Source organism: Phragmites australis, chromosome 18, assembly GCF_958298935.1.
Source record: "Phragmites australis chromosome 18, lpPhrAust1.1, whole genome shotgun sequence".
NCBI lineage: Eukaryota > Viridiplantae > Streptophyta > Magnoliopsida > Poales > Poaceae > Phragmites > Phragmites australis.
In genome coordinates this window covers 25578950-25592558 of record NC_084938.1, presented here as the reverse complement: position 1 = coordinate 25592558, position 13609 = coordinate 25578950, and the positions used below count along the sequence as shown (strand labels likewise).

Genomic DNA, 13609 nt, shown 5'->3' with positions numbered 1-13609 from the left:
TATCAGAGCTTCGGTTGCCTATTAGGTAATCTCAGTAATCCCCTTTTGTTTAGTTTTGTTCAATTATCTAGAGTCTAGAAAATTGCCCCCACAGAAAGATTTAAATCATAGTTATTCCAATGTTTAAACCACTTTATGTCATTCGTAATTTTGTTTTCAATTTTCGTGTTGTTTAGTTCAAATCCATCATCGGTATCTTTGTTGTTGGTCAAGTTATTGTGACCTATTTTTCTAGCGTCGAGTCCTTGTTTGTTATAGTCGAGTAGTCACTCCGACCACCCCACTCGGGGTTTGATCAGTCACTCCGACCATCCATTCAGGTTCCGACCAGTCACTCCAACCACCCACTCAGGGTCCGACCATCTAGTCACCGTGAACACTTAGTTAGAGTCGCCCATCTTTTTAGATCCGACAACCATAGCTGAAACAGAGATGGTCAAAGTTTAGAGAGAGAGAGTATCTTTTATTACCTTTTATACCCCTACACTCTGGAAAAAATTTGTGACCCACGTACCTCACTGTTCTTATAAAAGACAGTATACAAGTTTTGAGTTTGTGTCATATTAAAAAAAAAGTAAGAAGCAAAGAGTTTAAAAAGAGAGAGAGAGAATTAAAAAAATCAGTCTATATTGTAAATTTTGTTCAATTGTGCTAGTGTCTGTTATAGTTTTCGGTTTGCTTGAGCTAGTTTTAGAAACATGTTTGAGCCAGCAACTGTGACAAGTACTGTGGACTCTTATTCAGCTCTACTAATCTGATTTTAATTATTACTATTCCTTAATATTAAATATTGTCTGTCTAAGCATTGCAATGCTCAATACACGCTTTGATCGATTGGTTAATCCACCATCGAACAATAGTCGAGTGGATCCTCATGGTGTAGCTCATGAACTAGAGACAATCATAAAGATGATTGTATCACACGTCTATATTCATGTACTACTGAATAATGTATTATTCCAAGAATAACTATCATTTATATTGATTGGTAGGTGTGTGATTTGTTTATGAAACTCTTTGTTTATTTCATGATGTTATTCTTAGTCGATCACTAGTCGCATATCATTGTGATGATACATAAGATCAGCACATGTATTGATTGATGATCACGTTTCATGGATCATAGGTATAGAGGTACCAGGTTAATAATGTGGACATTTATATTAGAGAACATGATATTGGATAGACTCACCTTGAGATATTGTTGGGATTGTTATTTATAATATACCATCAATTGTTATCTTAAATAGTGTACCTACATGATTCTTAGATTTGAGATCATCACTGATCTTTCTTAGTGGACAAGATGAAATACTATCTATCGACTTCGGTGAGATAGGAAGCGGTACAAGATCCCTATATAAAGCAGGAACCTAAACCTCTGAAGGGAGGCTCTCTTGCAACTCATTTGCAACTCATTTGCAACTCAATGCAAGCACTAGGACCACAAGAGATATTTGACGACTTCTTTATTAGTCTAGTTTAGATCCCATCTACTTAGTCTAATAGATTTAGACATATTATTTATACTTAAATGCAACTAGTCTCTTGTTCTATTATTGAATCACAAAGACAACCCTATTATTTTTACGGATATATTATAAGGTATAAACAATCGATAAGACTGTGCCTTTGATATACCGTAAGATCCATTTAACGAGTGACATATGACAATCGCGCGGATCATATTATTCCGGCATCTAATTCCTAGTATTCATTGTTGGATGCTAAGTGGTTCTCGGTGGCGGACACTACAACATGAACAAGCTCAAGAATTAGTGCTTGCACTTCCTATTAACGATCATAGGAATACACACACGTACATCAGCAATAGAGCTACTAAATGTGATCGATTCCTATACTAGTCAAAAACAGAGTTATTGGGATGTGCAGTGTTGGGCGAGAGCCGTGGAGCAGACGCTAAGACCGTTGGAGTGTGCCGAGTATGTCGTTGTTGTTGTCAAAAAGAATGTGACGCTGAACAAATTTTCTAACAGTGTCTAATCTGGTTTAGATTTAGATGTGTGTTAGGACGTATTTACTGTAAGTGCGGTGTGTGCGTAAAAAAAAAAAGAGAATTAATATATTTTTGGTTTTTCCTATAATGCAGGTAGATTTTTCGGTTACATACGTGGTTCAAATAAGAAAATGAATGTTTTTCTACTACTTAAAAAATACGTAATGCTACTTTCATATGGTCTACTTCCATATCTTGCAAATTAGTTTTAAATTTTGTAAAAATTATTCAGCTCATACCACTTAATAAATACTCGATTTTCTTCACCCGTTCGGCCCGCACCCCATCTCCCTGGCCCACCAACGCTGTGTCCTCCTCATCGCCTGGGCCATCACCACGCTCGCCTTTGGGCTGCCATGCAAGAAGATCCACATCGGCGGGCACCATAAGGGGCGGCTAGGACGAGAACACCCAGTAACCTATATTATTTACGGTAAATATTGTACTTCATTACAACGCAAGTGTATTGAACTAGTAATATAAAAAGGTGAAAATGAATCTATTGTAGAGCATTTTAGAAAGTTTGCATCCCTAGTGCTTGAAATCTGGATCTTCCACTGACGATGAATCCTAGGAATTAGATGCAGGAAGCACTCAGATGGACGTGCTGTTAGGGATGCCCTTGCCCGTGACACCGGCCTGAGAGAAGGGCTTCATGAGCTGGTACGGCACGATGCCAGCGCCGCACCGGTTCTTGAGCCTCCGGTCCGTGTTCCTCGCGTCGATGATCCCCTCGATCTCCTTCAGCCGCGCGTTGAACTGCCTGTACGCCGCCTGCACTGCGGCGTCGTCGTTCCACGGCGCGGTCTCCAGCCCGCCGAGGTACTCCTCGTCCGGGGAGTGCGTGGACAGCAGGTCCAGCACAGCCATCACCAGCGTCGCCTGCACCTGCGACGGGAAGCACTCCCGGAGTGCCTGGTCCGGGTTGTCCTGGAATGCCGCGTGCGCGGCGTCGTCCACGGGCTCCTCTATCGGCATGTTGGTGCGCGCGATGGACGGCCGGTTGGGGAAGTAGCCGCCGAAGTCGTACTGCCCGAAGTTGACGGCGGCGTGGTGCGCCGACGCGACCCAGATCATGGTCGTAAGCGCGTGCGCCAGGCTCTCCGGCGAGTCCAGCGTCGGCCACCCTGGCGCGTCCTTTTTGTCGCCGTGGCCCACGGTCCGCACCTCCGTCCAGAACGCCTGCAGCTCCGCGTCGCCGGCCAGGCTGCCGGCGTCCGGGTAGAACCGCGAGACGTACGCCTGCACCCAGCTCTTGATGGCGTCCCATATTAGGAGGCCGTCGTTGGCGAACGGGTAGTCTTTGATCGTGAGCTTCAGGCCGTGCTCTGCCTTGGGATCCTCCTCGGCCATTCCCCTGCGGATGAGGTCGGCGGGGAGGGCCTCCGTGTCGAAGCGCCAGAACTGGTCGTACGCGACGGAGCTGAGCTCCATGGAATACTTCTGCGGCGAGAAGGAGAGCTCGATGATGCCGCCGGCATTGATCAGCGCCGTCCGCGCGAGCGCGTTGATCCGCATGGTGTACCGGAAGTGCGGGTGCATCAGCTGGTAGATGGGGTGCATCTCGCTGAGCTGCCGGTTCGCCGCGATGATGTACGGCTCCACCGCGCAGTGCGTGCGAAGCCAGTGGCTGATGAGTTCGTGGTGGCCGGAGTCGTGCGCGCGGACGTGCGACTTGGCCATCCGCCACAGCCAGGACTCCGTGGTGTCCGTGGACGAGGTGAACACCCGCCTCCACTGCGGCTGCGTCGGCGACGCCGGCCGGGTGAGCTCGATGGCGAGCAGCCGCAGCGTGCAGTCGTCGCTGAGGAAGAAGATGGTGCGGGAGCCGTACATGGTAGTGTGCTCCAGCTCCCGGATCTTGTGCACGTACGGCAGGAACAGGTCGTGGTAGTCAAGCATGAAGAGCCGCTTCTGCTTCACCGCCTCGGCGACCGTCATGCTGTGCCCCATCTGCCTCTCCAGTATCTCGGCGGTGATCGCCGACTCCGCTGGCCCGTACACCGCCGGGTCGAGCTTGCTCTTCAGAGGAAACTCCTGCAAGATTTTTGTGCGGACATAATCATTTACCTGAACTTTTCAACTGCCGTGTGTTTGCGCCAGATAAAATGTTCTCTGATGACTTACCCTGACGAGCTCGATCGCGTACGGATTGATACCGGCAAGCGTCTCCCTGGCAAACTCCTCGTCCCTTAACCATGCAAACTTGTCCTCTGCAGTTCGTGACCGATCAATATCCATCACATATTTGCATGCAAACGTTGAACATTGCTGAATTTTGAAAAGGAATTCGTGTATGTTCTGATGAAATGAGCGAGACGTACTCTGGACATTGGCGGGCGTGTCGAAGAGCAGTACTTGGTCGCCGGGCCCGTCGCGGAGGATCTGGAGCAGGCGCGGCACGACGCCGTGGAGGAAGCCGAGCTGGTCGGCCTTCGGCAGCTTGACCCCGTCCTCGAACAGCTTGTCGACGACGAAGAAGGAGGGGAAGCCCAGGTTGGGGTCGATGAGCGTGGACTGGACGGCCGGCACGGCGGCGTGGAGCACCGACCGCAGCGTCGTCACGGAGAACTGCAGCGTCTTCACCTCCGAGAACGCCTCGTCCCTCGGCACGTAGTTGTCGCCGCTCCTCGTCTCCGTCTTGGGATCTGCATGCGCATGGAAAAGATCGAACGATCGTGAGCAACCGATTCCGACATGCGCCTGCGTGATCGATGCGTTGTTTGAACGACGACGTTTACCTTTGGACGATGGGGGCCGGCCGGTGCGGCAGCGGCGCGGGTAAGGGAACTGTTTGTTGCCGCCGAGGACCGGCCGGGCCTTGCCAGCGTCGTTGTCGGGGTCGGCGAGGTCGTTGTACACGTCGTAGTCGTAGATACGGTCGGTGGCCTTCCTCTGTCCGCGGCCATTGCCACGCTTCTGCTCCAGGTCCTTCTTGCGGTAGCTCTGCAGACCGGCTGGCGTCTGGCTCGGCAGGTAAGGCTTCAAGTACGTTCATGGTCAGAAATTTGGAGAGTGGCCGAAAATCATCTGTCTCGTTGGGTCGTAGCCCACGTCCAGTCGTGCAGCCCAGGTAATTTTCGAATTTTTTAAATATATTTTAATTTTTCAAATTTAGCAAATTTAAGTGCTATTTAAAAAATAGTCCGAATACATGTCGCCCTCTCAATAGCCGATATGTTTTAAAAAATAAACCTATCACCTATTGGAAGGCAACAGGTTAAAAAATATAACATTTCATTATTCTCAAAATTCAAAACACTATGTAAATAATCATGAAAAATTTTGAATTTTTTTATAGTGTAGATGATGCTACCATCCAGTTATTACAAAAAATTTTAGCTAAAAAATTACTTGTACAGTGAGGAAAAAGGGATAAATTTCAGCTAAGTACATATGAATTTCAGCATCCCTGAAATAAACATGTCGTAGTTGCTATTTTTTCAAATGTCCACATAAAATTGCTAAATTTGAAAAAAAAATCGGTAATTTTCGCCTGGGGGAAAGGGCCATGTCTGGCTCGAAAAATCGGGCAGTGGCCCATGTGGCAGCCCAGGTTTTTTTCAGCTTGGGCAAAGGCCGTACCTGGGCCTATGGGCTATGCATGGTAATTTTCGAGTCATCAGTTTGGGCAAGCCCCAGCTCGGCTTTCTGGCCTATTAATTATTTTGTTAATTTCAATCGTCCTGATGAATTGTGAAGTTTCTCAAGAAAAAAAAAGAGATAAACTGTGAAATGCCAATGATAACTTAGCCGATGATTCCAGATCTTTCTCATGTGCCTTGTATCCTTTTCATCTCTTGAAGCTTTTTGTTCAGAGTTTTTTACCATCTTCGTGAGCTATCAAGAACTATAACTTCGGAGGTACAAAATTTCGGTAGCTTGGAAGATATAAGTTGATAGTAATTCATGGTACCTCAGACTGTAAAAGCACTCTTTGCTTGAAGCTCCCGTCAAGATTAACAGCGGAAAGAAGATGAACGAGTGAGGCCACTAATAAATTCTAATTGGGTATATTTCACAAAACTACACTACAATCATCAAAACTATTACAAAACTATACTTTTAGAAAGCTATTTTTAAAGAAATACAGTTTTTCCCTCTTGTATCATAAAACTACACATATTTAAAAAACTACCAGAAAACTATATTTTCATGTGATCTTATTAAAGAACTACAACATTTTTGTTTAACAGTAATGCATAGCTACACTTCTATTTTCCAGATCCATTCTGACGGCTAGATCCCACCTAACATACTTAGTGGCGTGCGACAGTCTATTCGCTGACGTGGCATCCATTACCACGCGAGCTCTAGCAACACACGTAAGCAAGTCAACCTAGACTTGGTGAAACGTGCCTGGGAGCAGTTTGAACGGTAAAATTGTCGTGTTGCCAAAATATGCATTTACGCTTCGGCATAGCACTTCTTAGGTATCTTTTAGTGACCCAACATGTATTCCGGAGCCCATTTTCATACAACACATGCACACAAGCGGTTATAGAGGTGTGTTGCATGAAAATATACCCTGGAGTACGTGTTAGGTCACTAAAAGACACCCAAGAAGTGACATACGGAAGCGTAAAGGCAGATTTTAGCAGTATGACAATTTTACCGTTCAAACTGCTCCAAGTACAGGTCGACTTGCTTATGTGTATTGTCGGAGCCCGTGTGACAAATGATGCCATATCAATGAACGAACTCTGCCATGCGCCACTGAGTGTGCCAGGTGGGGTCTAGTCGTCAGAATGAATCTGAGAAACGGGAATGTAGCTCCGTGATACACAGTTGAGCAAAAATGGTGTAGTTCTTCGATAATGTCGTATAAAGTATAGTTTTCTGATAGTTTTGGTAAAATATGTGTAGTTTTATGATATAAAAGGATAGAAAAATATAGTTACGTGAAATTACATTTTAAAATGTAGTTTTGTGGTAGTTTTGATGATCATGTTGTAGTTTTTGCAAAATTTACTCATTTTAATTTGCCGGGGATGTGGCATCCCCTTCAATCCGGATTAATGACATATTTAATAGAGCTCTTTTGATATAATTTTTTTATGGAAAGTGATTTTGTGAGAAATAATTTTATGGTTGAAAGTGATTCTTTAGCATAAATTCTATGAAGAAAGTGATTATACGAGGAAAGTGAATTAGTAGAAGCTAGATTTTTCGGCTCCTAGCAACTAGTTCATTTTAAAGAATCACTCCCACGAGATCACTTTGAGAACTGAAAACTGCAAATCACCGTTTAACAGAGCTCTCACTAATTTCACTCTGAGAACTGGTCTGAGAGGTCTGTCAAACAGCCCTTAATAACTAGCATGTGTATATCGTCCACCCTAATATTTGACATGCATGACTGAATAACCTAAAGCTAGCTACTTGCCAACGTTATTTAGGGTATGTTTGTTTGGCATGAGGTTTTCAGCTTATGCTATAAGCTAGTTTTTGGCTTTTGGTTATTGTTTTTACGAGAATTTTTTTAAGTTTTTAGCACACCAAAAATTAAAAACAGTCATTCTCGATTAGCTTCTCAATTTTTAGTTTATTTTATAAAAACAGTTTTTTTATTTTTCAAAAGTCAACCTTTTAGAATCTTATTTATTTTAATTTTTGACTTCTGACAAACAAAAACCAGCCAAAAATTGAAACAGACTGTGGCCTTATCTTTCTCGGGGAGCAGCGCCCAAACCAAAGTGTACAGTAACTGTGCTAGTGCTACAGGTAATTAATTAAAAAAAATCGTCCACGTTAACGTACGTATGATATGACTGCAACTGTGGAGATGCGATCGGCATTACAGAACAGTGAACAGACAGCAAATTAAGGCTTTGATTTCCAGGTTTAGTAGGAGTGGCAATTACCTTGTTAGCGAAGAAGACGCGCTTCCCCGGCGCGGCGCCGACGCCGTCGCCACACTTGGGCTGCACGTACGAGTTGCACCGGATGGTGAGGAGCGGGGCGGCGTCGTCGCCGTCATCGTCATCGGCGGCCAACGATGACAGGTTGACGTCCTCGAGTAACATCGCCGTGCGGTGCTCGTTGGTGACCAGCACGGCGCCGACCGCGCCGAAGCCCGCCGGCACGTCGAAGTCGGCCTCGTAGGTCACGACCTCCTCGTCGTTGTCCGCCACCCTGTGGGCGTAGCTCCGGAGCGTTGGTTTCTCCTGCCCCGTCTCTTCAGTAACAAAGCAATTTGGATTGACCGTAAGCATCTATATCTTACATTTTTATATGCACCGAGTAGTTGAAAACATGTTTAAAAGTTTTGATGAATCTAGTTGAAAGCATGCAATTTTGCTTCTAGGTACAGACGTACAGTTAGTACTCTGCTCACGCGGTGCCGGATGCAGAACAACTAGATAGGAGAACTCATCCACCATTCTCTCCCCCTTCTTCGTAGACGTGAGACATGCACGTCACGTTTCTTACTTTCTTCTGCCGCGCGCAAATCCAAAGTAGCTAGTAGCTAATTCCCCTTGCCCTTGCACGTGCGTAAACTTAGCACAATGCATGTTCTACACGGCAGAAAAAGTACAATCACCCAAACATGACCAAATGGGCCGTTCGTACCGGCCCGGTACGGACCCGACTCGGTACGGCTCAAACGGCTCATCTACAGTAACGGGCCGTGCCGTGCCGGCCCGCGTGCCTTCCCCTCGGCCCACGGCACGGCCCGTCGGTGACTGTGCCGTGCCGGGCCGGCCCGAGCACGATTTCGACCCGACGGGCCGAAATAGATAAAAAAATATAAAAAAATGAAAAAATACATAAAAAATATATAGAAAATAGATAAAAATATAAAAAATAGATAAAAAATATTTAAAAATAGATAAAAAAATATTTAAAAATAGCTAAAAAATTAAAATTAAAAATAAAAAATAGAAAGTGCCGGTCCGGGCTGGGTCGTGCCCGTGCCAGCCCGACTTGACCGGGCCGTGCCGCGCGCTCGGCCCAGGCACGACCCGTGGCGTCGTGCCGTACCGGCCCGGCCCATCGGTAATCGGGCCGTGCCTACAGTGCCGTACCTCGTGCCAATCCAGTAGACACGACCTGTTTAGACGTCTTTACAATCACCAAACTAGCTCAGCTATCTCCATATTGTATGACGTGAGGATAGAGAGGCCTTGAAAGAACCGGAACCTTATGCAAATGACGTTTTGATTTTATTAAGGTCCAAGAATCGATGCGAAATTCCTATGAAATAGCTTTTTTTATACGGCGCCCTACGAGGAACCTCATAGAAAATTTACTCGACGTCTCTCTCTCACACGGTGGCCTACAATTCAACCGAACGTAATCTGCAGCCACAAACGTCAAATATCGTGCGTGTGTTTACTAAGAAAAATCCGAGCAACTTTGTCAGGTCGATGCAGTCGCAGTCGAAGGCAGTCTATACAGTGTGTTTGATGCGGTGACCCGGGTACTGACGTTCCAACCTCGCCGACGACGAACTAGCCAAACAAAGGGATCTCGTGCTGTCATGTGTGCTATCGCGGCAGGTTCCGACGACAACGATACATGGATCCGAAAGTTCCGACTGAGATTTGAGAAAAGATCAGGTCACCCCCTGTGCACTCCCTGTCAGAGCCCTCGTAGGGGAAGTCAGGGCACAGTCGTGTTTACCTTCTAACCACACGTCTCAGGAGCGGTGATGGTGGTTAGTGATCGAGAAAGCAGTATAACTTCTTTTACATAACCAAAAAGATAAGGCTGAAGATGACTAGAGCTAGCCCTCGCTTGATTTTGTTGGTCTAGGTAGCCCGGACTTATTGAGACTCTAGGATGCATATAACTGTTGTACTACCTTACCTAAAAGTATTGGAACAAATCGACTTTAGGAGATTGACAGTGTCCTAAAGTTAGGAGCCGTTTGGTAGAGCTTTCAGAGCTGATTCCTGGCTGTAATCAGGGGAGCTCTGCCAAATAGCAGAATCAGGCTTTAGCTCCCCGGTTGGAATCCGTGGGAGTGATTCTCTGATTCTGCTGATTCTGGGGAGCTGAAAAAAGTAGCTTTTTCTGATTCTGATTCTGTTGAGAATCATTTTCTCTAGCAAATTTTTTTTTAGAGAATCACTATAGAATCACTTTCAGCCACAGAATCACTCCCACCACAGAATCACTCCCACCACAGAATCAGGGCTTTGGAGAGCTCTACCAAACAGATCCTTAGGATTGACATTGGTTTCCTCCTCTAAATTAATGTAGCAATAAACATCTTTATTTTTTCTCTCCAGAAAAGTATCTTTTTCCCCTTTTCTTATACGTTACTAGTTGCTATGGTGTTCTTTCGGGGAAAAAAACTAGTTGCTATGGCGTAGCACTAGCAGTGCTACACATTTTAGGACAACAATTAAAATAGAATGGAAGCTCAACCCCCTCTGTGAGACTATAGGGTACAGAGGTACCAAAATACGAACGGCTGCCCTATTCAACCATCCTACAGAACGAAAACGACGAAGCAAACGTGGTAGAACCAAAGCTAGCTAGCACCGATCAATCGATCTTGGCCTACGTGTGTTTGATTTAGAGACAGTTGAGAGTCTCTCTTAATGTGACGATGGAGACGTAAGGGTATAATTTTATCTAATAAAATTTAAATTTTAATATCTAAGATTTGTATATATTTAAATACTTTTAACAGTATTATCTATAGATGTATGATATGGATACATTCTTATGTATGTGGTGTGCGTGCGTGGTGACGGGTGTGGGTGTGTGTCACTTCTAATGGCAAAAAGATTCAGAGACAGTTGCATGTCGCTGTTCTAAACCTGGTCCCCTGCAGCCTCCCGGCCGGGCTTATCGGTTTATATCTCCACGATCGTACGGTCGATGCATGTGAAGGAAATGAAACCGGTGGTTGTCCCGCGTGAGAATTGATCCATCGCTGAGGCCTCCATTTTCGTTGCAGTGCTATGCTTTTCCAAGCACACATAGTCAACTTCTAGACTGGACCTGTTCCGGTCATTCCAAGGCACCAACTAGCTTCTTACTGGTGGTTTTTGTTCCCTGGTTTAATTTACTTATGTGTTTAAATAAATTAAAAATGAAGACTCTAACGAGGGTTTATACTATGTAGAGCACGAAGGTTGCACATATATACACTTTCCTCTCGGATTCGAGTCCTCATCTGTATTAGAATATATCATAGTTGAAAAAGGTTGGGATGTCCTTTCCCAACACTAGTTCAAATTGCTTAAACCATTTTGTCAAACAAATCTCGATTTCCAGACTGAGGTAGTACTAGTACTAGTAGTGCCATGTAAAATTCTTATATGAAGCTTTGGTAAACGACTCCGAATCTTTAGGTTCTAATGTGTATGAGAATATGCATGCCCCGATCGAAAGACAAACTCTCAATCATGTTTATGCATTTGCATGTATGGCTATGCTATCTCTTAGTTAGCCGTCAAGATATTTCATTTTTGAAAAAACTTTAGAAAAAAACATGTGTTCGCATGGACGCCAATACGCATAAATTGAAGGACTTACTCGCGTCAAGCTCTGAGCTGACGAGCTCGAGGTAGAGCGACCTGCCGATCAGGTCCTTGACGTCGTCGATCGCCCTCGATGGCCTCAAGCTGCTGAGGAACCCACCCACGGTGACCTTGATCGTCGCCACCGCCTTCACACGCACCGCCGCCATGGCCGAAGCAGCGGCAACACTGCTACTTCTACCGCTGCTCGGCTCCTCCGACCCGGCTGCTGGCGACGACACACACCTGATGGCGGTCTGCCCTCGCCGCCGAGGCCGGCCGAGTGTGAGGAGCGACGACGGGCGGACCAACGAGGAGGAGGCAGGGAGGAAGAGAAGGCTACGTGTTGTTGTGCTACAACAAGTATGGGCGTGGCTAGGCGGTGGCTTGAGCTGAGGGCGCGACATGCGGCCGCTGGTATATATTTAGCTGTGGGGGTGCAACGAATTCAATGGAGCTAGCTTGAGCTTGTTAATGGCATGGGCGCCATGTGAGCTTTGGACGCGTGGGTATATAACAGTCTCTCCCGGCGATGAGACGATTGTATAGTTTGAAAGTTTCCATTCAATTCTCCCTTGCTTCTGAAGGAAACGGAGACGTGGCACTACTGCAGATAACATTATCAGTGTAAATTCTAAATCGTCATCAGTGGAGGTTTTTAATCGATACTGATTACTCAGCACTGATAGTCACAAACACTGATAGGTATTTTCCACCCTTTTCAAAATATAGCGGTTGCCGTCAATACCGTAGCATTTTTAAATTTTGGTCGTTGCTGGTAATAGTATACGGTATATTTGTAGGCACACATATAAATTTAATTTACTAGACGTCAAGTTTTATCGCAGCATATATATACAAGCACATATAAATTTTATTTCTAAAACATCAAGTCTTGTCACAGTATATATACACCTCGTACATGTGATGTTTCATTACAACAATGAAAAAGAGTTTAAGGTTTCTTGCTAATCGAAGGTTCTTAACTCTGTTTTTTCTTGTTAGATGAAGGTAACGAGAGAGAGGAGTTAAATTCATGGAACTCGCCGATTAGATTGATGACTGGTCATTAATGAACTCGACATGTTGTTCTTTAAATGCGTTGATTTCAATGGCCATGAGTTGATCTCTGGACATTAAGAGGAGCTGCAATTTCAAGAATTGAAGAAATCAATCCTTATAAACACATGTTGGACCTGAAAATTAGTCATTAAGATGTATGTCACATACCTCAGAATCGACCACCTAGTATGACGCATCTCTGTTGAATCCGTGTATGAATTTCATTACATAAAAACCACATAAATTATTACTCGGACCCTACTTCCTACAAGGAAAGTCATGTCGGATAATCCATTCTTTCGTGAATGACCGATGTCTAACACTCTTCTTGATGTATCGTAGGTACACTTTGTATTTGTGTGATTATTACTGTAAGTAAACTTAGATTCAATCAAATCAAATATTACAAGAGCAATAACGAAATGGTCGGATTTTATCTTTATAGCAAGTTAATGACAGGTTGGTAGGTTTCTTTTGGATTATTTTGTGAGTCGAAGACAACGATCTTGTTAATGTCCGCCTGGATGACAAGGAGGATCCAATGATAACTGCACATATGTCACCATAGGTTAGTTGGTCCTAATTTCTAACTATGTATTGCTCAAAAAAAGTAGAACTTTCATGTAGAGAAACACATACCTAAAGTGGCAGGGCAAAAGCATGTATTTCTTCAATTGTAGCTCCAGAATACACTTTAATGCATAGTCCTTGGTTCCTTTTGGATCAGATTGCATCATTGTCGGGTTTACATGATGTGGGTCGATGAATCCCACATGGTCGATGCCATCTGTCATGCATCTTTGTACCTCCATTCTACATATGAAATAAGTTAAGACATTCAATCTAATGGTACATGAGTGTATATTGTAAATTATACGTATATGACACTTACATAGTCTAACAACTCAAGATAGACACGTCGATGCCATCTTGTTGGTACAATCGATACATTTTCTTAAATAATATATAATAGAGCCGTCCCCATGGAGAAAATCTCGATCCTTGTATCTGGCCTCGAACATTTCTCTACCATCCTGCGACTCCTTCATGT

The 13609-nt window shown here is 44.6% G+C and overlaps 1 protein-coding gene across 2 annotated transcripts; it reads right to left on the bottom strand.

The window, feature by feature from the left end:
- Nucleotides 1-2417: 2417 nt before the first annotated feature.
- On the bottom strand, nt 2418-12006 carry LOC133898950 (probable lipoxygenase 8, chloroplastic). Of its 2 annotated transcripts, XM_062339786.1 has the most exons (6): nt 11513-12006; nt 7882-8195; nt 4759-4999; nt 4342-4665; nt 4145-4230; nt 2418-4054 (listed from the first exon to the last, which is right to left on the bottom strand). In XM_062339786.1, the coding sequence occupies exons 1-6, from the start codon at nt 11901-11903 to the stop codon at nt 2612-2614; spliced, it is 2799 nt and encodes a 932-aa protein (XP_062195770.1). In that variant the 5' UTR covers nt 11904-12006; the 3' UTR covers nt 2418-2611. The 2 variants fall into 2 exon arrangements, with proteins under 2 accessions (XP_062195770.1, XP_062195769.1); XM_062339785.1 differs by having other exon boundaries at nt 4342-4999.
- Nucleotides 12007-13609: the final 1603 nt, after the last annotated feature.

What these genes read in the sequence shown, in the direction of transcription:
- LOC133898950 (XM_062339785.1), bottom strand. Translation starts at nt 11,903, where the DNA reads ATGTCGCGCCCTCAGCTCAAGCCACCGCCTAGCCACGCCCATACTTGT. An exon ending in CACGCCCGCCAATGTCCAGA is followed by an intron (nt 4,231 to 4,341) that starts GTACGTCTCGCT and finishes CACGAACTGCAG; the next exon opens with AGGACAAGTTTGCATGGTTA. An exon ending in ACGCGATCGAGCTCGTCAGG is followed by an intron (nt 4,055 to 4,144) that starts GTAAGTCATCAG and finishes AAAATCTTGCAG; the next exon opens with GAGTTTCCTCTGAAGAGCAA.